Genomic DNA, 22,500 nt, shown 5'->3' with positions numbered 1-22,500 from the left:
CATCCATTTTATTTTATTTTGTCATGTGCTCAGAACCTCTTGCTCTCTTCTCTCCCTTCCCTGGCAGGTCACAGATAAATTAAAAATAAAATCTACAAGGAAAATAATTTATAAAAGCACTTCCCAGGCTTGTGCCTTCTATCCCTACCGCTCAGTTAACGTGTTGTATCCCCGCACCCCTCCACACCAAATGGGGAAAATCAGCACTTCCCCCATTCAACTCATTCCTGCTTGTCCAGCAGTACTCCAGAGCCAGACAGGGGTGGGGGGCAGCAGTAGCAAGTTAAAGACACTGGCCCTGGAACCATATGGCCACCTTGGCACTCCCCTCTCTGCTTCCCCCAGACAGTCCTCCAAGGTGCTAAGTTGCCTGTGGCAGAGGAAGGTCTCTCAACCTATTACATGCACTTCTCATTCTCCTAGGAAGAAACCCAAAGAAGAAAGCAGACAGACCTCAGGACAGAGGAGAAAAATCCCAAATGTTCACACAGTTAACACGGAGTCTTTATGGCAAAGAGAACATTTAGCAGCTTTGAATATTGGGGTATCTCCTTTTTACTCAACACAAGCATTCTAGACCCTATAAGTGAAACAGGGCTCAAGCCCTAAAAAAAAAAATCAAGGCGCAAGAAACTCTAAGAGGACTAGTATTTTGTTGTTGCTGGGTTTCAGAGTTTTCTTTTCCAGTGACAGGCCCAGTTGGTGGTGGGAGGCCTGAGGGGTCACTCCCCAGTGTTGTGCTGAATACTGCCTGGCTTCTCCACACCACCCCCCTGCCTCAGAGCAGCCCCCAGAAGGCTGTAGGCCCATCACTGGGGGCACTGCCAGCATACAGCTGCAGAAAACCTCTGGGCAGCCGGTGAGGGGCGGGGAAGAGAACAGCATTTGCATGCAGGCTCTGATGGAGTCATGGGAACCTCAGCTCAGGGGTGACTGGGCACCAAGGGTGATGGAGTGGCAGGGCAGTGAGTGACATGCTTGGTGTTGGGGCTGCTGCAACACGGGGACCTTTCCTGTTCACTCTACCCTTTAACCCTAACCCTCCAAGCTACTGCTGGGTCCCAGTGGCTCCCGTGTTGAAACATTCAAGGAGTTATCTAAGAGCTCCCCTTCAGAGATGCCAAAGTGTGGGAGCAGAAAGAGTTCACAAAGCCCCTCCCAGAACCCACCCTGTCTGTGTTCCTCCCCTGGGGTGAAGTGGGGTTTATTCACACCAATGACCTAGTCCCACCTAAAACCTGCTGCCTGGAATCCTGGTGAGATTCAATCTTAACCTGCACTACTTCCAGCTTTGATTTTTTTTGGTTTCTTTCCTTCCTGGAATGAGACTTCCTACTACTTCCTCTCCCAAGTCCCTTCCTTCCCCTTTGTCCGCCTCCATCAATGCCTTCACCACCCCACCCCTACCCTCAAAGGAAAGGGGGATGGGTGAGGACCTTATCCACCCAAACAGTCTGGCAACTTCCACCCTCCCCAGTGGGGGAAGCTGAGCCAGACAGCGCCTGTGCCTGTGCCTCTTCCTGTCCACTGACCCAGTCATCCCATCTGAGGAGATCTATTGGATTAAGAAGGCATTCAAGTCCCCTCTTGTAGGTCCAGGTCCAGGCCCAGCCCTTCTCCAGTTTCGATCTTGGTGTCAACCCCCCTTCCTCCCCAGGCTCACTTTCTCCGGTCCTTTGGCTTCCTCTCCTGCCGCCGGGCCTGCTGGTCGGCCAGGGTGCGAGGAATGAGGAGGACACTGCCATCCCCAGCGTACTGAAGAGCATACTGACTGGGCGAGTAGGGTCGCCCATTCTCATCTCGCAGCCGCCCAAACACCTCCTGGTACAAGCTCTGGACCTTCTGCTTCATTTGCCGCAGAGACCGGAGGAACTCCACCTTCTCTCGCAGTAGTCGGGCTTTATCACGCTGCAGGTCCTCCACATCCCGCTCTAGGTTCAGGATGGTGTCCAGCTTGCGCTTTCGGCAGTTCTGCGCTGCCATCTTGTTCTTGCCCCTGCGCCGGATGTCCCGGATGAGGCTCAGCTGGGCTTCACTGAGCTGGTATTTGGACAGCAGCTCATTGAATTCCTCCACAGGCAGGTTGATGATTTTGTCATTGGTGAAGGGGATCTTCATGGCTCGTGCTCGATGCTCATCCCGGCTCATCTGCTTGTCCAGGAAGTCAGCCTGCTTCTCCTTGCTGCCTTTCTTGAGGGCGCTGGGCGGTGGCAGGTCAGCAGAGTCAAGGGCACTGGGCGCCATGTTGTACGTGTGGTTGTGGCCCACATGCTCCAAATAGGGCAGGCAGGAGAGCTGTGACGGATCCTGGTAGCTCATGCGACAGAACTTGGAATACTCAGGTTGATAGCCCACAGCGCCCTCTGCCTCTTCTAGATCCAGGGTTTCAGAGTCTGAGCTGTAGCCAACAGCACCTTCCTCGGAAAAGGAGGAAGAGGCTGAGGAAGAAGCAGAGGAGGAGGAGGAGGAAGAAGAGGAGGAAGAGCTGCCTTCCGAGCTGCTCAGGGAGGAAGGGCTATGGCTAGAGTCCAAGGAGAGGCCTGAGTCAGAGTCAAATTCCTCTTCAAGCTGGGAGGCCTGCACAGAGTTAAAGCCTTCTTCAATGGCCAGGTCCATTAGGCTGATCTCATCCAGCATCGCTTCATCTAACAGACCCCCCAGTGGGTCAGGCAGCTCAGGGCCTGCCGTGTCATTGGCTGTGCCATTGAGCTGGGGCGGAAAGAAGAGGCCTGCCAGGTTGGAGCCAAAGGTGGAGTTGAGGCTGGTAGAATTGCTGGGGACCAGCGGAAGCAGTGTGGAGCTGCTGGCCACAGGCAGGCTTTCCACCTCGGGGCTGAAGAGCGAGAAGTCCTGGCTGCAGCCCCCCAGGGATGCCTGATGCAGGCTGACATTCTGATTGATGGGAGTGTTGGGGGCAAGGCTGTAGTTGGTGCTCAGTGGGTCTCCAGGAGGGGTACTGTACAGAATCTCACTTGTTGATGTGTTCACTTCCATGGCCTGGGAGGGAAGAAGAGTGTCACCTTTCACTCAGAGCAGACTCCCTCCCCAGGTGAGGCTAGGGGCTCATACGAGCAGGCACCCAACACAGGCACAACTGCATGGGTATAAAAACAAGAAACTGGAAATCAGAGCCCACAGCATCAGCTCCTGCCCCAATTGGTCCACCGAGTCTGGTAGAGATGAGTTCCTCCCTATGGACTCCACTCTAATACAGGACTGACCAGCTCATGTTTGGCCAGACTCCCCCATCTTGAAGGGAGAGTAAGAAAACACCTAACATTATCTCTTTATTGCAAAATCAGCATAGTAAAAAGACCAAACCTTGGAATGAGAAAACTTAGCTGTACCACTTGCTGTGTGACCATGGATATATCACTTAACCTCTCTGAAGATGACCTGGGATCCAGGAGATAGCGGTTTGATTCCCAGTCAGAGCATATGCCCAGGTTGTGGACTGAATCTCCAGTTCGGGGTGTGCAGGAGGCAGCCAATCAATGACGACTTTCTCATCACTGATGTTTCTCTCTCTCCCTCTCCCTGCCTCTCTCTGAAATCAATAAAGATTTTTTTTTTTTTAATAAAAAAAAATAAAATAATAAAAGGCTGCCCTAGCTGGTTTGGCTCAGTGGTTAGAGCATTGGACTGAAGAGTCCTGGGTTTGATTCCAGCCAAGGGCACCTACCTCGGCTGCAGGCTCGATCCCCGTGTGCAGGAGGTGACCAATTAGTGTCTCTCTCTCACATTGATGTTTCTCTCTCCCTCCCACTCTCCAAAAAGCAATGGACAAAATATCCTCGGGTGAGGATTAAAAATAATAATTATAATAATAATGGGCTGACAAGATGATTGTAAGGGCCAAGTGAGATGACGATGGCTATAAAACATTGCATGAATGTCAGCTTTTATAAATGCTAAACCTTGGAAGCACCCAGCCCAGTGATAATCTGATTGAAGGAAAGAAGGCACACCTAGGAAGCAGGCCCACTCTAAAAGGCTCAAGCCGTGGAGTTTTAACCCAAACCTCACTCTTGACTCTACCCCCTACTGCTTCAAGGAGACAACACCTAGATTGTTACCTCTCTGTGTTCCCACTTTCCTATAGATCAGAGATGTGAATGCTAAGACCCCACAAATCCAATAGGTTTGTGCTCTGATAGTCCTACCTGCATTTCCATGATGGACATGAGATCTTGCCACTGCTGTTCCAAATCAAATGGTGACTCTGTCCCCGTCAGGAGAGGAGACAAGAGGTTATTCTGAAGACCTGGGGGCTCACTCTCACTAGGCACTGCTTCTGTTAAGCTGGAAATGTCTGCTGGAAACTAGGGCAAAACACAGAGCCTTTAACAGAGAAAGAAGGAAAGACCAGCCTTCTGTTTTCCTCCCAGACACTACCACCTGAAGTTCTGGTTCGTCCTTCCTCTGATTTCACCCCCAGCAGCCAAGACAAGGCCAGAACCAAGAGTTGGCCCCTCAGGCAGCCGCAAAGGAACACTGTGTGCAGGCTGCCCTGCTGGCTTGGTGGGCTCTCCCCTGGAGTCCTGCTCACCTCAGCATTCTCCCCAAAGGGGCAGGTGGCCTCCAGCAGCCTAAGGCACTCTTCCAAGGACAGGGCTGTCTGGTCCTCCCCACCAGGCACCTGTGGCAACAGCAACTGTAAGTCTGACCTGGACTTTGGCTGCCTGCAGGTTTAAAGCCTCTTCCCCAGCTTTCCCAAGGGGATGCTGAAGGAGGACGTGTGTGGTTGTAGGTATACACTCTCCCTCTGTCCCTGGGCTAACGACTGACCCTAAGTCCCAAACTCCAGGGGAGAACAGAGGGAGGGTGGAAGAGTCCTGACGCAAGTAGGAATCTGCTAGGTGTTCTGCCTCCTCTGTGCTGTTTGTTACCTGTTTCTGTTCTGCTCATCCACTCCTTTCTTAGCCCACTCACTGTGACTTAAGAGACCCATACCAAAATATACACTCAGGTCCATCCCATAAGGCACAACTGCTTTCTCTAAGGAGACGTTTCCAGGAGTGAGCAGAGGTGGGAGTACCTGGGCAGGGAAGCTCTCCCCAGTTTCTCCATCCACTAGCAGGTTTCGTCCCAGAACGTCTGTGCCCTCGCCTGGCCAGGTGTCCTCCTGCTCCACTCCATCTTGCAGTTCCTTATCCACATCTTGCTCTTTCTGGCGGTTACTATAGTCAAAAATCTCACGCCCAGCCCCAAGGTCAATATCCTGTCGCCAAAGGATGTCAATCAGATCTATGTCCTGAAAGACAGATCACCATTACTTTAGCTCTCAGGTCCAGGGTCCCCACCCTCCCTCCCTGTCCTGCCTCTCAGAGGGTCCTTCCTAGCATCACTCCCATTATTCCCTCCTGGCCCTACACCTGCCAGCCTCTTCCCCCAGCCACTCTGCATCAGCAAGGCTTCATTCATTCATTTCCAGACACCAGCCTCTGAAAAATCCAGGACCTAGCAAAAACCTCTAGCATGACCATCACCATACAGGTCTGTGGGTTTAGGTTCTGGACCAGAAACACACCCTGGCCAAAAGGCAGGGCCACCTCATCACTAAGAAAAAAGGGAGAAATTAAGAGACATTTCTCATTTGGGGTATAGGAATCCCTTAAAACATGGTGTGTAGGAAGCTTTGCCACAGCAAGCAAGGGCAAATTGTCATGCAGAATTGCTTTGTGGTGGCCAGGCTTGCATCAGCCTATGGTACCATTTCATTTGCATAAGGGGGGGGGGGACTGGAGAGGAAAATCCCTGCATTTGCAACCACCTGATGCAACCAATGACAAGGAAGGGCTGTCCAGGCCTCCTTAAAGTCATTCCCCCTTCCCTGGCTAAGGCAGGAGTAAGGCTGAACACCCACAACTCTTAAAGCCCTGGCTAACCTCAAGATCCATCCCTGCCAGAATCCCCACTCTCAGCTTACCCTAGCAAGCTGCAGATCCCAGGAGAGCCTCCAGCAGTCAGCTGATCCTCACTGGGCACCCCACCCCTGCCAAGGCTAGCTCCATGGTGCCCCCTCATACCAGAGTTCTCACTCCCTTCCTTACCACACCCCAGGACTCGCTAACTCCCCATCAGTCAACCCCCTCAAGGACATAGCCTCCATCACCACTTGGCCACAGCTGCTGCCTCAGGTACCAAAACACCTCCCTCCTGCTTTACCCTGGTGGCTCCTGATCAGTTCCGGCACCAACTGCCACCCCCATTGCCACCAGCACAGAACCCCAGTAAATAAGAGCTACTTGGGCTTTTCTACACATGCTGCCTCCTACGGCTAAAGAAACCCTACTGTTGCCTTCCATTCAGGTTAAGAAGCTGGCACTTTTCAGAAAAAAACATCCTTAGATTAGACCCACCTCTTCAGCCCTGATCAGGTATCCTTTCCCACCAAAACCCTCCTTGATCCTAAGACCTCCCACCAAGTGTACCTCTCCTTTTGGTCTCCCCACATACACCAACCTGAACAGAAGCCCTGGACCCAGGAGCAGAGGGGGACTGGGCCACCCGGTGACCAGCCAGCAAAGAGTTAAGGGGCCTGCTCCCTTTGGCAGGGCCCCCACCACTGTGAGGGCTGCGGTCCAGGCGGGTCATGGTCTGCGAGATGAGCCCCAGGGCAGCCGGTGCCGGGAAGCCGGACAGGGGGCTGTAAGGAGCTCTTGGCTCGCAGGGAGCACACCAGGCTGGAAGGGTGGCCCTGTGCTAGCTCCGAGGGGCCTGAGGAGGTGCCCCGCCCGTACTGCTGCCTGGGCGGCCCAGCCCAGCCCTCTTTCTCCATCCTTGAACAGCCCCCTCCCACCTCACAACCCCAGTTCCACTCAGGCGCCCGGCAGCCCCCACCCTGAGCTCACCGCAGAGGCTGCAGTGAGATGGGACTCCCACCCCATGCTCCGTGATCAAGCTGCAGAGGAAAGCAAGCTCCCTCCTGGGCCTATCCTCCCACTCCTCCCTCTCCCCATCCCCACGCCCCCCAAACTTGTTACCTAGGCTGCAGCAAGGAGCCAATCCCCTCCCCCTCCCACCCCGCAGGTCACTGCTGAGGCTGCAGAGAGCCAATCCCCTCCCCCAGGTCAGCAGCTGGGCTGCGGAAAGAGCCAATCCCCTCCCACTGTCGTTACCTAGGCTGCGACGAGAGCCAATCTCCTCCCCCAAGTCTCCGCTGGAGATGCGGAAAGAGCCAATCCCCTCCCACCGCCTGTTACCTAGCTGCAGCCCAGAGCCAATCTCTGCACCAGGGCAGCTGGAGAAGCTGCCGCAAGGAACCAGCCCATCCCAGGGCCGCCTCCTCTCCTCAAGGAGACGCACCCAGGGGCGGGCAGCCCCACCCAGCCCAGAAAGCCAGCGGGGGTGGGGCAGTGAGAGAGCCCTGGGGGAAGGGGTGCCACTCTCCTTCCAGTCGCATCCTGCTTACCCAGCCCACTCGGGACTGGGTAGACACTCCTGAAGCCTCTGCGGGAATTTAAGTTCTTCCGTGGAAGTGGAAGTAGTTTTCCCGTTCCTCTGGAGGACTGTAGCCAGTTGTCCTCAAGCCCAAGGATCACAAGCCAGACTGGGCAGGAACCCAGTGCACCCAGACCCACTGTGATCAGGGGCTTTGTCACCCTACAACAGGCCAGAGAGGAAGGGAAAATGCCATTTGCAGTGTGCAGCCATGTCACCGTGCTGGCCAGGCCTACCTAACCCCAGGCAATAGGCGGGAGCCGTGAGCCTGAAGGCCAACACTGAAGGAGACAGGTGTTCTGCAACGCCCCCAACGTACTGGCCACAAACGTGTTCCCACTCCCTCCACCCTAGCTTTGTTCAAAAGTATTCTCTGCTTGATCCCTGGCCCACATCTCTAAAGAAGAAAGAAACCCCTGACAGAATCATCATCACAGTTCTGACTCCGACCCTCACTGCTGCTCCCCTTGAGCCTAAGGTCAGGTCATTGACAGCATGTTCTCCTTGGTCACAGATTGCTCCTTGCCTGGAAAGAGCTGTACACAGGCCACCCTCACTCTGGGCAGAGTGCCAGCCTCGAGGGGAATCCTATCCCTGACAAGGGCCTGGGCTATGGCTGTCCATCGAACAGGCCTGGCAGCAGGGGAGCGCTGCCACCCCAGGGATAATACCAGCTCCAGCAATGCCTGTCACATGCTCTAGACCTGGGTATTTTTATCCCTGAGTTGCTGAGGAAATGTTGTTCTAGACACATAATAATCCTCCCTTCCCCCATACCTAGCCTGGGCCCCTAATGCTGACCCACTGCCTGCCCCCAAAAGGGAGCAGTGAAGGCCTGCTATGAGGGAAAACATAACCTCGAAGGCCAAGAAATGGAGGAAAACAGGGTCAAAGTCCCCCCCATTTCACCCCAATCCAGCCACATTATATCCAAAACATCCCACCCCAGGAGAGCTCCCAGCAAGAATAGGAATGGAGCTCCCCCTGCAGGGTTCCCAAGAGCAAGCCCAGTTACACCCATTCCCTTGGGGAGCAACACTGGGGAGGGAGGATAGAAGAGGAGGCTGGGAGGCATACTTCTTCAGACCACTGTGCCAAGACTGGAGTCCATTTGAAGGGAAAGGACAGAGAAAACAGGAGAGAGGTTCAAGTTCCCAATGGCACTGTAAGAATCTAAGAAAAAATGCACTGAAAGGTAAGGAATACTCATGGCTCCCATGCTCATATAATTCTAGTCTCTCTCAAAGTGGACCCAGTATGAGCCAGCTGAACACCAGAGCAACCTGGCACTACTGACATTTGGGGCCATATCAGTCTGTCGTTTGGGGACTGCCCTGTGCTTTTTAGGGAGTTTAGCAGCACCCCTGGCATCTCCCCACTAGATGCCAATAGCACCTCTAGGTGTGACAACCAAGTGTCTCTAGACATTGCCACATGTCCCCTGGGGAGGAAAATCACCCCCAGTTTAGGACCTCTGGCCCAGAGGAAGCCAACATTCCTCAACAGTCACTAACATTCAGAGAACTGAGCTTAGGAAGAGGCTCAAGTGCAGGACAGGCGGCAAAGCCTGGTCTGACCAGTAGGCAGAAAGAAGAAAGTCCAGCATCTGTAACACTAACATCCCCTCTCCCCACCCCCAAGACTCAGTTCTAGAAAACCCAGCCTAGTGCAATCCAGTCTTCTCTTTCCCTAATGGCCAGGAGACTGCAGTGGGCCTTTTTTTCAAGTTCCTTGGGGCTGAGTGGCAAGCCAGGGCCAAACATAGAACTCAAAGCCATCTTATCGCGTTGGTGGGGTAGGGGCAGTAGTAGCCATTCAAATAATTAAGGCAATTGCATCACCTTCTGCCCATAACAGTATGTCAGGAGAACAGTATGCCACATGGCAGGAGCTAAAGATCTCTAACAGCTCAGAGCAAGCAGACTCAGGCAGCAGAATGCATTTCCTCTTCTAGCTCCCAGGCCTCACCTTTCTACTCCCTGCAGCGGACCTTCAGCAAAGATGGGAGCCTTGGTCCTTACTGGACCGAGAATAACTATCTAAATCTACCCCTTGGCTCAGGCCCAGGAGAGTGGACTTATCAAGACCTTAAAACAACAACAGGACTGACCACAAAGGAGGAGAACTTCAAGATATGTATGTCTGTTTTGATGTGGGGGGAGGTACAAGGCAAGAGTCCACAAAGCATTTGTGTCTTAGCAACAGATATACACCACATCAAAGCCCATCACAACATGACTCCCTCCCCCACCCCAGGGCCTCCAGGAGTCATGTTGAAATCCAAGCAGTAAACACACTGGCATGTTCTAGGAACCTCCCACTGCCCTGACAGTACATTTAGAGGTGGGTCAATGGTTCAACACAGGAAATGCTCCCAGCCCCCAATCCTAGTCAGACAATTCAGCTCATTCCTATCCAAGAACAATGCCTGAGACCCCCCCAGAACCTGTTTCTTTACAGGGGTTAGTAGTATGACCACAGTCCTCCAGGACCAGCCCCCCCCCACCACCCAACCCCTCCCACCTACCCCTCCATGTGGCCACTAACCTCTTTGGTTAAGTCTCCACTGACTGGAGGGGCTACAGCCCCCAAATCCTCCAAATCTTCACTGAATCCCTGCTCCGTTTCGCTTTCTCGCACCCCGTTGTCTGGGCCTGTCACATCTTGGAGGCCACTGGAACTCTCGAGGGCAAGGCCTGAGCTGGGCTGGCTGCCAGAGACAGACCCCTCCGGATCCCGGTGGACCAGCCAGGCGTTTACCTCAGTGGTTGGTACCTGGAACCTGTCCAGGGCCCTCACCTGACTGAGGAGCCGCCGAGCAGTGAAGTAATTGTCCAGGTCTATGCTCTTGGGGTGGATACCATAGCCATCCAAGGTATTCCTCAGGTTGTGGAACTGGGTCTGAGTATAGGCAGAACTGGGCCCCAGGATGATCTCCCGGAGCGGGGGAAGCTGTGAGGTCAGGTAAGTATCCACGTCCACCCGCACCCCAATCAAACTCAGCAGAATGGTGAACTGAAGGAGTCCTTCCGTTAAGTATTTCTTCAGAGAAAGCATTGCTGAAGGACCACAATGTTTATGCTTTTTGGTTTTTAAATCTTCCAAAAGACAAATCAAGGCCACTGCTCTGCTGCTCCAGCCAGCAAGTTACCCACCTCAGTGCGAAACCCTGTACCCCACCCTGGCAAAACAGGGGCTGAGCTCCCTGATGGCCTCAGAGGAAAGCACACCCCGTGGAGCCAAGGCCACACTCCAGACCACATTCACTTTTCCCTTCTCAACACCTCACCTCTGAAAGTACAACAGTTCCTAACCCAGTCCAAGGCCCTCAGGGCCCACGTGACTTACTGTCTCCAGTCCACATACAGTCACTTCCTCACTCACGTTAGTTGTCCTCTCTGTAGATTCCACTGCAGGCTGTTCTCAGGAACAGCTGATGGGTGTGTTTTTTTTTTTTCCTTCTCTCTCCTAAGGTTTATTTTCTTTGGCTGGAGCTACAGGCCTTTTGTCTTGGGTCAGAGTGTCCCGCCTCCTCCACACTTACCAGGGGGGTTTCCAGAGAAACCTGAAATGGGAATCACAAGAGCAACAGGATAAAATTCCATAATTTTCATACCATGATCAAGGCAGAAGGGAGGAAACACATTAAAAGTCCACTTTTACAGGAAGAAATATAAGTCAATTATTATACTCCCTGAACAAACACCTTTTATAGACACAACTATGAAAGGAAGCGTTGCTCACAAATGATCAAAGGATCCCTGTTTCTGTAAATAAAACTTTCAATATCCTAAAACATGGGTTGTTGTGGATAAGCAAACAATGCACAGAGCACCCAAAATATTTTACGTCTGATTTACTAACCCTCCCCCCCCAACTCCATACACACTACCCAGCTTCTATTTTTAGCATAAGTCCATTTCCTATCTTAAAGGAAAGTTGGTTGCCCATCTCTCAGGAGAAAACTGCCTACAATCCCTGTCCCCTCCCACTTCTAAAAGGGAGGGGTATATTATTAACGGATGAGAGTGTAAAAGGTCACAAGGAACACGAACAGGCCACCACTTCACAGAAAACCATAATGCCTTTGTTTCCTCAACTTTGAAATCTGATTTCCCTATCACTCTCACATTAAAAAAAAAAAAAAAAAGTGGGAGGGGAATACTAAGAGGGATATGGGAGGGGGAATTGAGCCAGGATTATTCCCTCCATAATTTGCATAGGCAGGTTTATTTTCATTCACATGACCTTCTGAGCCAAAACAGAAGGATATGGCAAAGTTCTCAACCCAGATAGCCAAGTGGGGAGAGAGTAAATCTGCCTTTCAGTTTCTGGTTTCTACTTTTGAGCTTCTATTAACCTTTTAAACCAAAACATAGCTCTCTTCACTGTGACGATCCACATACTAACTTCATCTTAAGAGGGAAAAGGGATCTACACCTACTACACACACACACCTCTACACATACACACACGCACACACCCTTACTTGGTTATAGTAAACACAATTTCGACCCAGAGTTTCAGATTACACCGCCCTCCAGTTCTCACGCAATTTATTACTAAAATCTCTGAAGAGCCAATTAAGTTCGAGAAACCGGACAAAGTCCCTTAAAGATCGAGTAAGGCCAGAGGCCTCTGATCTGAGCCCGGTCCCACCCTGCCCCGGATACCCGAGTCCGGCTGAGACCAAGTCGCCATGCCCGCTGTCGGTTCCACGGTTTCTAGCCTGCTGGGGCAGCAGCGAACAAGTGCTACTTTCCTGGCCTTGACCCACCCTTACGGCCAAACCCCATCCCGCCCTGCGCTATGGCCCCACCCCGCACCTAAGCCAGGGCCTAACACCACGCCTCCCGCGCCCTCAGCCCTCCCCAGTCCAACCCACCAGGGAGCCGGCTTTCTTCACGGACTTGCGGCCCCTCCCAGCCAGGCCCGGGGTCCGGCCCCGACACGAACCCGGCTGGGTCGCCCGCTCCCGCCTCCAGCCCCTCAGCTCCACCCCGCCGCCCTTCAGTTCCTAAACCTCGGCCCCGCGACGCTGCACGTCTTCCGTCAGGAAAAGGAATATGCTGGATACCCGCTGCTGAGCTCGGCGTCCGCCGCTGCTGCCACAGCAGGTCCTCGACCCGAGACCCGGCCTTGCCGCAGGCGCCGCCGCCGCCGCCGCCGCCGCCGCCGGCCGGCCTAGAGCTCCCCAGCCTCCGCTTCCCTCCCCGCCCCCTCCGCCCACCTCACTCGAAAGCCCGCCCTTCACGGCCAACACGTTTCTCCAATCAACCAGCCGAGACCGTGGCCGTCGCCGGATGTCACTTTGATTGACAGCAGAGAGAGCCCAATAGCTGAGTTGCCTCCTCCTTTTTCCGACTTCCCAAGACAGGCGTGATCCACGGCCCAATGGGAGTGCACGCCCGCCCCACGGTGTGGGCCCACCAATAAGTGGGGCGAAGGCCTTATCACTCCGGGCATGATGGCCCCCCTCTGCCTTGCGCGGGCTGCAGGAGGTAGTACAAGCTGGGTAACGCGCAAAGTGTGCAGGCAGAGCGCTTCCAGTGCCTTCTTCGGCTGGGGGAAAAGGGCCTAGGGTTGGGAGGCAGTATCGCCGCCGGAGCGTGGAATCCCCCCTTTGAGGGTTCCTACGGTGACTTGCAAAAGCCCAGTGAGACCCGAGGGGGTCGAGACGAAGTACAGAGCATGTGTTTCGCATGGTGGCGACGCTCGTGCCGCCATTTTGGGTGCTGGCAGCGGAAAACACTTTGCCAGCTTCCGCTTCGTGTGGCCCAGGCGGAACTCCCCTCGCCGACTTAGGCTGGTTACGTCCCTGTCCCAGGCTAGGTCCACATCGCGGGAACAGCCCCGGTAACGAGTTGCCACGACGGTGGTACGACGTTGGTAGTGTGAGGGATGTGGTGTAATTAGCGATTTTTGTCTTGATAAAAGACACCCGGAAGAGCGCCGCCTTCCCTCTCTGGTCTCCCCCTCCCAACCTCCCACGGAGCTTAGTCTTGCCTTTCAGGAACTTTTCTCAATTTCTCCTCATCTCGTCTAACCAACATCTGTGATTTTTGAACATTTGTTTATCCCCAGCATCACTTGGGGAACTTGTTAAACCTGCAAATTCTGAAGCCACAGACTAGAGAATCTAATTCACTTACCCCGGGGTGGCAGTCTGATAACCTGCCTATTAAAGGACTTTGGTAATTTTTTTAAAAAAAATTTTTTTCAATCCTCACTGAGGATATCTTTTTACTGGTTTTTAGAGAGCGTAAGGGGGAGAGAGAGAGAAACTTTTATGTGAGAGAAACATAGGTCAGTTGCCTCCTGTACAAGCCCCAATTGGATGGAACCTGCAAACTAGGCATGTGCCCTGAACAGAATCCAACCAACTGGCAACCTTTCGGTGCACAGTACAACGTTCCAACCGAGCCACACCGGCCAGTGTACAACTTGGGTAATTATAATGCAGCTAGTCGGAAGACCACATTCAGGCATTCACTGAGTTGGAGTTTGTAGTGCGTTGTTCCCAGCTGTAGGACAAAAAGGCGTCAACTCAAATTCTTGACTCTCAGAAAGATCCTAGTAATCTATTGGTCCTTCTACAACTAAGGAGGAGGCCAACTGGTAAGTTGTTAAATAAGAGCATTGACTCCATCATGTGTTTGGAGAGTTGGGAGGCTTAATTTGGGGTGTTTCACAGATTATAAAGCACTTTCGCCACATAGAAATATACACCAACATCCATTCACTGAATCCTCAGAAAACTACCCAGCTAGTTACCCATTTCAAACACTGATTCAAAGGGCACATGTTTTAGTTATTCCTTTTGCTACAAGCCTGTACTCCATGAGGACTAGAATTTTGTGCATTAACTGTTGAGTCTCCAAAACCTAGAACAGTGCCTGGAACTTAGTAGATCCTCAATAAATGCTTACTGAATAATTGAAGGAGAGCTCAAGCAGACAGGCCTGTCATTAGAAGTTTCTGTTAAAAGCAGAAATTAATACTTGAAGGAGATGGGTTTTGAAGGATATGGCATGTTACCAAGGAAACAGGAGACCATTCAAAACAGGAGACCATTCAGCCTCTAAATTAATAAGACCATGAGGGTTAATACTAATGGATAAAAAGGAGGAGAAATGAGATGTGATCGTTAACTCTAAGAACATACTAAGAGGGACTGAGAAGGAAATTTTTAAAAACCATAGAACTGAAAGATACCAAGGCTGGACTAAAGTTACAGGGCTTAAATACATGACTATTTTGAGAAGGTAGCATGAGAGGTTGCACACTAAGTGTGGTCATTTGTTTGACAGCAAATACAGAACAAATTTAAACTCTGACACAACTTAAAAAACAAAAAAAAAACAAAATGCCCTGGCTGGGTGGCTAAGTTAATTAGAAGCATTGTCCGATACACCAAATGGTTGTGGGTTCCATTCCCGGTCAGGGCACATACCTAGGTTTTGGGTTCAATCCTGGCCGGGGTGTATGTGTACAGGAGGCAACCAATAGATGTTTCTCACATTGATGTTTCTCTCTCCCCCGCCCCTCCCTTTCTCTAAAATCAATGGACATATCCTTGGATGAGGATTTTTTAAAACTAGGAGGTCCTTTATGGGGAGTTTTGGAAAAGTCCGTTTGTATTTTCCAAGGTTTTTTTTGAGCTGTATAGCAGGGTACCAGGTCCCTAGGACAAGAAATGAAGTCATGCCCGGCCAGGCGTGGCTCAGCGGTTGAGCATCGACCTAGGATCCAGGCGATCAGGATTCGATTCCCGGTCAGGGCACATGCCCGGATTGTGGGCTACAGCAGATCAATGACTCTCTCATCATTGATGTTTCTATCTCTCTCTTTCCCTCTCCCTTCCTCTGTCTGAAATCAATAAAGATATGTTTAAAAAAAAAAAAATGAAGTCATATAATGGATATATGATTAACATGAAATCAGATACATAAGATAAATATTCACTGAAATGAAATTGCAGCTATAGATGGGAAGCCGCACTGGGGAGATAACGGGATACTGTCACATAACTTTGAAAGCCTAAATTCATTTGGTCACTTTTTAATGACTCAGTTTCTTGAGGCGGCACTCTTACCCATCCTCTCCTTTCCTTTCTCTCTTTTCTGGGGTGCTGGGTGTGGAGGGAGTGGCCAACGCTGAGAGAATATGAGGCGCTCTATGTAACACCTTGCTGACCGCCCACAAGTATACACGTGTTTCTGTGTCTGAACGTTGCTGACCGGTCACGAGATAACTCTCTGCACTTACATTAATTTAAGTAACTTTAAACACCTTGCTGACCAGTCACGATGGAAAAGTACCATGGGTGAGTTCTGGCTTGAAAGAGCCAGTCAGCAAGGTGTTTAATTCTTAGAGGGGGGTGGAGAGGTCTCTTGTTTTTGCCCACTATCCCATTCACATTCTTTTGCCTCCCAACTTCAAGTACTGTGTTGAAAGGTGTATAATAATTATTTGAGTGTAGAGGGGAAAGAGATGGATTAGGAACTGTTATTGGGTTAAAGGAACTATTATTGGTAGTTTAAAAAAAGTTTACTGCTTAGCAATTACACAAAGGTGGGAAGAAAAAAGAAAAGACAAAGAATTGCTGGCCCCTTGTAAGGACTGAGGAGAATACCATATAGATACAGAGAAAATATCAGTCAGCAGCAGGCCGTTGGGCCTGGCAGGGTGTGGGTACCCAGGATATTTAATACTCCAAGGCAGGGAGTGGAGATCGAAAGACTATCTTCCATTCTGTCTAGAGTTCCTGATCAAGTCTGAGCAGGTGCAAACCTTCTTCCCAGGACCCAGTGATTAACCTTGTAAAATTCAGGGTGTGTCCTTCTCCCAGGAAGCTACCACTCCTCCCGTCCCCTGACGCCCCCGCCCCCTTTGCCTGGGACAGCTGTTAATAGGACATTTACCCAAGAAGCAAAGAAAGATCCCATGCTGATGTGTCATCAGTCCTGGTATAGCCATTAAATCAGACCAGAAAGACCACTGGAAAAAGTGAGCACATGCGAGAATTTCTCCCTAAGGGAGAGGCTGAGAGCCTTCAATAAAACCAGGCCTCGCCCCTGCAACTCCAGGCTGTTCAAGAAGGAAGAGAAAGCTACGGGACACCAGGAAGAGGGTTAGTTCTAATGCACAGGGATTTGGGGCCATAAAGAGAGACAGATAACTATGAAATCCCCGCTCGTCCTGGTCATATCTGTTCACACAGCTTCCTCTATTAGAAAAGTTGTTACTACCACCAGCAGGCACATCCATCCTCCAGTCATCCTGCAAGGATAACACCTGCCAGGAAAACCTCGGAGAAGGGGATGTGAGAAGGTGGACTGGCTGGGGCTTGGATTTGTTTTGGAATAGCAGGAATTGCTTTTTCCCCTAAGGGGAAATGCAGTCTTTCTGCTATTCTGGTTGCCCATTATTTTTTCCTTTCTTTGAAAATGTTTTTAAGTGTTGCTAATCTATATAAATATTTCTCAATTTCTAACTTCCATCCAGTCCAGAGGAATGGATTAGATGCCTGCCTGAGATTTCCTTACACTCTTCTGAGAGATTCTAGGATTACATTCTGTCAATACTAAATGTTATCATGTCTTGCAAGGAAATCAATTAGTTTTCTAGCTAATCCAGACATCTGGCGCCTTTCTTACATGGTAAACATCATTAGCAAGCTTGTTACCATTAAACCATCAAAATAGGTAAAGCTCTTCTGCAAGCCAGTCTCTCTCCCTGTGCACCCCTATCACACCTGTCTTAGGAGATTGCTTCTCAACCCTGGCTACACATTAGAATCACCTGGGGGGCTTGTAAATTATATCAATGCCCAATCCTGGCTGGTGGTGTTCAGTAGTTATAGCTTCAGTCTGAGCACCAAAGCATCTCCAGTTCTATTCCCAGTCAAGGGCATGTACCTGAGTTACAGGTTTGATCCTCGGGGTTGCAGCCTATGTGGGAGGCAGCCAATCAATGTGTCTCTCTCACATTGATGTCTCCCTCTCTCTCCCTCCCACCCTTTCGAAAAATCAATGGGAAAAAATATCCTCGAGTGAGGATTAACAACAGCAACAAAAAATCAGTACCCAGGTCCCACCCCTGACCAGTTAAGTCAGAATCTCTCAGAGCAGTCCTGGGCCTCGGAATTTTGTAAAAGTTCCTCTGGCAATTCTTCAGTGCAGCCAGAGAAACTCTAGCTTGGAGAGAAAAATCCAAGCTGGGTAAAAAGGGACAACAGTAGGCTCTGGCCGGGCGGTTCAGGTGGCTGGAGCAGCCTCCCATACACTGAAAGGTTGTGGGCTCGCTCCCGTCAGGGCACGTACCAGAGGCATCTGATCAACGTTTCTCACATCAATGTTTCTCTCTCTGCCTCCTTCCCTCCCTTCCGCTCTCCAAAATCAATAAAAACATATCCTCGGGTGAGGATTAAAAAAAAAAGACAACAGTGATAATGCATGAATACATACTAGAAGGATGTACTATTTCTCAATCCCAAAATGCTCTCTTCCTTGACCTAGCCAATGAAAATGCCTCATTGTTACATGTCTTTGTATAGCATTTTATGAAGCTGAGTTCAGCTGTCTTGTATGTCCTCACTGCCCTGTCCCAAACAATGCTGGGTAGTTTTCTTTGTGTAGTTCTCAGTGTGGCATGTCACAATCAGGGAGGCACTATTGTAAGGGTGGGTGTTTTGGACTCAGAGCTGGGCTCAAAAATCTGGCTCTGCCACTTACTAGTTGAGGCCTCCTGAGCTAAGTGGAAATAACAATATACATATTCAAAGTTTAAGAATCAGATTCAGGTGCCCTGGCCAGGTGGCTCGGTTGGCTGGAGCATTGTCCCAAAAGACTGCAGGTTCAATTCCCAGTCAAGGCACATATCTAGGTTGTAGTTTCGATCCCTCGTCTGGGGGGGGAGGGGTACGGAAGGGACTGATCAATGTTTCTCACACTGATGAAAATCAGTGAAAACATGTCCTAGGGTGAGGATTTTTTTAAAAAATCAGATCCTATGTATAAAGTCACTCATGCATAAAGCTGAGCGTGAGGTCCCTTTCTTGCCAGACTCTCTGCCTACCCTACAACCTTAATTCTCCCAGAGAAACCAACTTTGAAGATATGAGAGCCGTCTTTAGGGTGACCACATGGAAACCTACCTGTAGACAGAGCATGGAAGCTTTCATTTTCTCTCTGGCTCACATTCCACACACACCTCCCCCTCTTGACATTATAGCAGGAACGATAGAGACTGTTACCCAAGGGAGCTGTTTTTTCTTGTCACACAAGAACAGATGCTGAAATCCTAGGACAGACAGCACAGAAATATGGCAGCAGGAGGCTGAGTCAGAGGAAACAGAATGGACTCACCTTCAAGATATACCAAGACCTACAGGGGAACCCGTTTGAATCATTTGCTTCCTGGAGATTCCAAAGAGAGTGTGTGTATGTTTTCAGGACCAATTCTGAGTCCAGCTACTCCACAGAGGCTGGTTAGAGATGGGCACGCCCCCACCCCCAGCACACCCACCCTGAAGGGAGCAGAGCCCAGGCAAACGTGAAGGCTGTGTTCTTTTTACATACATATATATGTTTTTAAAATATGTGTGTGTGTTTTAACAAATTTCTGTGTTTTATTTATTTTTTAAATATGTTTTTATTGATTTCAGAGAGAGGGAGGGAGAGGGAGAGAGAGAAACATTAATGATGAGAGAGTCATTCATGAGCTGCCTCCTGCACGCCCCCTGCTAGGGATTGAGCTCACAACCCAGGCATGTGCCCTGACCGGGAATCGAACCAGTGACCTCCTGGCCAACACTCAACCCACTGAACCACACCAGCTGGGCAAGGCTGTGTTCTTTTTGAACCCAACTCTGGCTTCCTCATTCTGGGGAGGCTCTTCAGCTGCTTCCCTTGTGCTGCACTTGAACGCTTCTCAGGTGCTGCCAGGCTTACTCTATAAAGTCCTCTTGAGGCAATGCTCTGTGGAAGACACTGTCCCAGCACTGTGCACACTGAGCTTATATTTTTACATAGAATCTCATTTTCACATAGGCGAGTTAGAGTATGTGACAGGAGAAGCCACTCGGTGGACGTCAGAGAGGGCCTTCTGGTACTGACACTGAAGTTGTGACTTGAAGAATGAGAAGGACTGGACAGTGTTCCTCAAAGGGTCACCCTAGGCTGGCCCTGAGGGAGGAAAGGAGTCTTGGGGTGTCTGTTGAGGGAGTTCGGGGTGGAGCCATCAATGAGGAGAATCTCTTCCTTGGCAAGTTCAACTTGAAGGCTCTGAATTTATTCACCACCGCATCCTGGTGATCAGAACAAGAGCAGCCAAGGTGGTGATAATAAGGATTTGGTGGTCCTTAAGCTCCCTCCCCTGGCTTTCTCTTTGTGCCAGCCCCTGTGCCTTTCTCCAGCACCTTCCTATCCACTCCTCCTGTAACTAACTCCTCTCTTACCTGTCCCCGTGGAGCCACAACAGCTCCCTAAACCCCCTGTCTTCCTAGGTCTTCCTCCTTCCCTCCCTTCTTCTGCAAACTGACCCTCCCACTGTGGGTACCATATACCACACAGAAGCTAGGAAATGCCTCTGGAGGCTTTTCTGTAAGTATGAACTAAAAATGGGTTAGCTCACGGAAATATTAAGGGATCAAAATAATTTAGTCAGGCCCTAGCCGTTTGCTCAGTGGTTAGAGCACTAGGTCCCAGGTTGGATTCCTGTCAAGGGTAAGTACCTCGGTTGCAGGCTTGATCCCCAGCCCGGGTCGGGGGCACATGCAGGAGGCAACCAATCATGTGTGTCTCTCACACTGATGTTTCTCTCTCCCTTCCACTCTCTCTGAAAAGCAATGGAAAAAATATCCTCGGACAAGGATTAAAAAAAAAAAAAAATCAATTCAGTATTCTCTGTAACACACCAAGCTGGCATGACCATTGACATAATTTCTGGTGATCTGGAAGCCAAATAAAATACTGCCTCTTTCCCCCACATTGTACCAAACAGTGTTGGTTAATGTTCACAATTACAACTCTGATAGCCTGCAAGAAGATTCAGGTGTGCCTTCTAAATCATCAGAGAAAGAGGTTAAGTAGATGTTTTCCTTAGATGTTTGCATAGCTTACTCTGTCACCTCCTTCAGCTCTTTCTTCAAATGTCACCTTCTTGAAGGCTTTCCCCAGTGACACTAAGGAAAATGGCATTCTGCTCTGCCCCCTCAACCCCTCACACTCCTGATCCCCACTCCTGCTCTATTATTCTATGTAGCATTTATCAGCAACTCACATAATATCTACTTTTTTTGTTTATTATCTGTCTGGCACAGAAATGCATGCACACATGCAAACATTTGAATGTAAACTCCATGAGAGCAAAGATTTTGTTTATTTTGTCTAGTCTTGAAGCCCAGTGACTCAAAAAGTACCTGGTGCATAGTAAACACTCAATGCATATTTGTACATCACATAAAACATGATTTCATTGATAAGTATATTTTAATTATATGTTTCAAATAAATAGTTTGTAAACACATCCCGAATTCATCTATTCATTCACTTACTCAGCAAACACTTAGTAAGTACCTGGCGAGTCAGCCCTGTTTGGGGAGGGGGCCAGGGGTTGGACAGTGAGCAACACAGAGATGCTATTTCTGTTCTTGTAGGACTCAAAGTCTGGTGGGGAGAAGGACCCTATACATTTGTAAACCAATTAGTGAAAATAATATTTAGCGAGTGAGGAAAGAATAATGAAAGAAAGAAGTAGGTGGCGAGTTAGGTGTCACAGGAGAGGCCACTCGGTGGATGTCAGAGAGGGCCTTCTGGTACTGACCTGAAGAATGAGAAGACTGGACAGTGTTCCGCAGAGGAAAACCCACTTGGCAGTCACCTGGGATAAGTGTGTTTGGTGCCCAGCATAAGAGGCCTTGAGGAGAAGACGGGGAAGAAATGTTAAGTCTGAAAGTTGGATTCTAGCTCCACTCTACTATGTATTAGCTATAAGATCTTGAAAAGGCCTGAGTCTCCCTTTCCTTAAAATGGGGGTGAGTACCTACCTCACAGGTGTGGGTTGTACAGTGGTACCTCGGTTTTCCAACGTCTCCGTTGATGAACATTTCGGTTTACCAACGCCGTAAACCTGGACGGCAATGCTTCGGTTTTCGAACACGCCCCGGAAGTCGAACATGCCACCTGGCTTCCGCTGAGGGCAAGACCCCTTGGTTTCTGAACATTTCAGAACTCGAAGGGTCTTCTGGAACAGATTACATTTGAAAACCGAGGCACCACTGTATTAGATAATGTATGTGAACATGTTTAAGTGTAAAATCCATGCAGGTTTTATGGGTAAATGGGTAAGTGCTGTTAGCTCTGTAGTGCTGGAGTGTGAATTTCCCCCTGGCCTTGAGTAGCCTGAAGGGAAAGCTTGTCCTTTGGTATACTTAACACCTAAGGAACCAAAGCATGGCAGAGCCCAATGCCACTGGCGGAGCATTTGTGCTGCTAGGCATCTGTCTTGCTTCAGATTGTGTCCTGTGTTTTGGGAGACTTCAGAGGGTGCCTAGGGGCCATGGCTTCCTGGGAGGAAGTCGGAGGAGTAGGAGAACCTGTTCTGAGGGTCTCTCCAGGGCTGTCCTCATCTGCTCTCACTGCTATGACCTGTCCCTGAGACCCGATTATATTTGTCCCCATGGTACTTACCAGCAGTTAAGAGACAAAACTGGACTTTGCCTGTGTTTTCTGCTGGTCCCAGGATAGCCTGTGGGCACTGGTGCAGACCAAACCTACAGGCCGGAAAGGAGGCTGGAGGGGACAGACAGGGGGGGCTGGTCCTGGGATAAAATGAGGATGGGCTCTGGACTTTAAGGAAGGGAGAGGAGCAGAGAAGGAAAGAAAGAAATGAGAGGTGGGGAAAGGAAAGCTGGGGTGTGGGGCGCAGGGCGGAGGGGGAGGGAATGGAAAGCAGGGAGGGCGAGAGGGAGGAAAGGGCCTCGGGAAAAGGAAGGAAGGCACAGGGCCGGGAAAGAGGGGAGGGCGGTGGCTTCCCGGGCGGGCGCGGGGCGGG

At 50.4% G+C, this 22,500-nt stretch overlaps 1 protein-coding gene across 3 annotated transcripts; it reads right to left on the bottom strand.

The window, feature by feature from the left end:
- Positions 1-482: 482 nt before the first annotated feature.
- NFE2L1 (NFE2 like bZIP transcription factor 1) lies at positions 483-22,271 on the bottom strand. Of its 3 annotated transcripts, XM_087826170.1 has the most exons (6): positions 12,521-12,606; positions 9,991-11,008; positions 5,039-5,254; positions 4,550-4,639; positions 4,164-4,322; positions 483-2,997 (listed from the first exon to the last, which is right to left on the bottom strand). In XM_087826170.1, exons 2-6 carry the CDS (start codon positions 10,498-10,500, stop codon positions 1,660-1,662), a joined length of 2,313 nt encoding a protein of 770 aa, XP_087682296.1. In that variant the 5' UTR covers positions 10,501-11,008; positions 12,521-12,606; the 3' UTR covers positions 483-1,659. The 3 variants fall into 3 exon arrangements, with proteins under 3 accessions (XP_087682296.1, XP_087682295.1, XP_087682294.1); XM_087826169.1 differs by lacking the exons at positions 4,550-4,639; positions 5,039-5,254; positions 12,521-12,606 and adding exons at positions 21,271-21,363; positions 22,137-22,271; XM_087826168.1 differs by lacking the exons at positions 4,550-4,639; positions 5,039-5,254.
- Positions 22,272-22,500: the final 229 nt, after the last annotated feature.

Source organism: Miniopterus natalensis, chromosome 17 (genome assembly GCF_054644295.1).
Source record: "Miniopterus natalensis isolate mMinNat1 chromosome 17, mMinNat1.hap1, whole genome shotgun sequence".
NCBI lineage: Eukaryota > Metazoa > Chordata > Mammalia > Chiroptera > Miniopteridae > Miniopterus > Miniopterus natalensis.
This window is presented reverse-complemented; position numbering and strand designations above follow the sequence as displayed.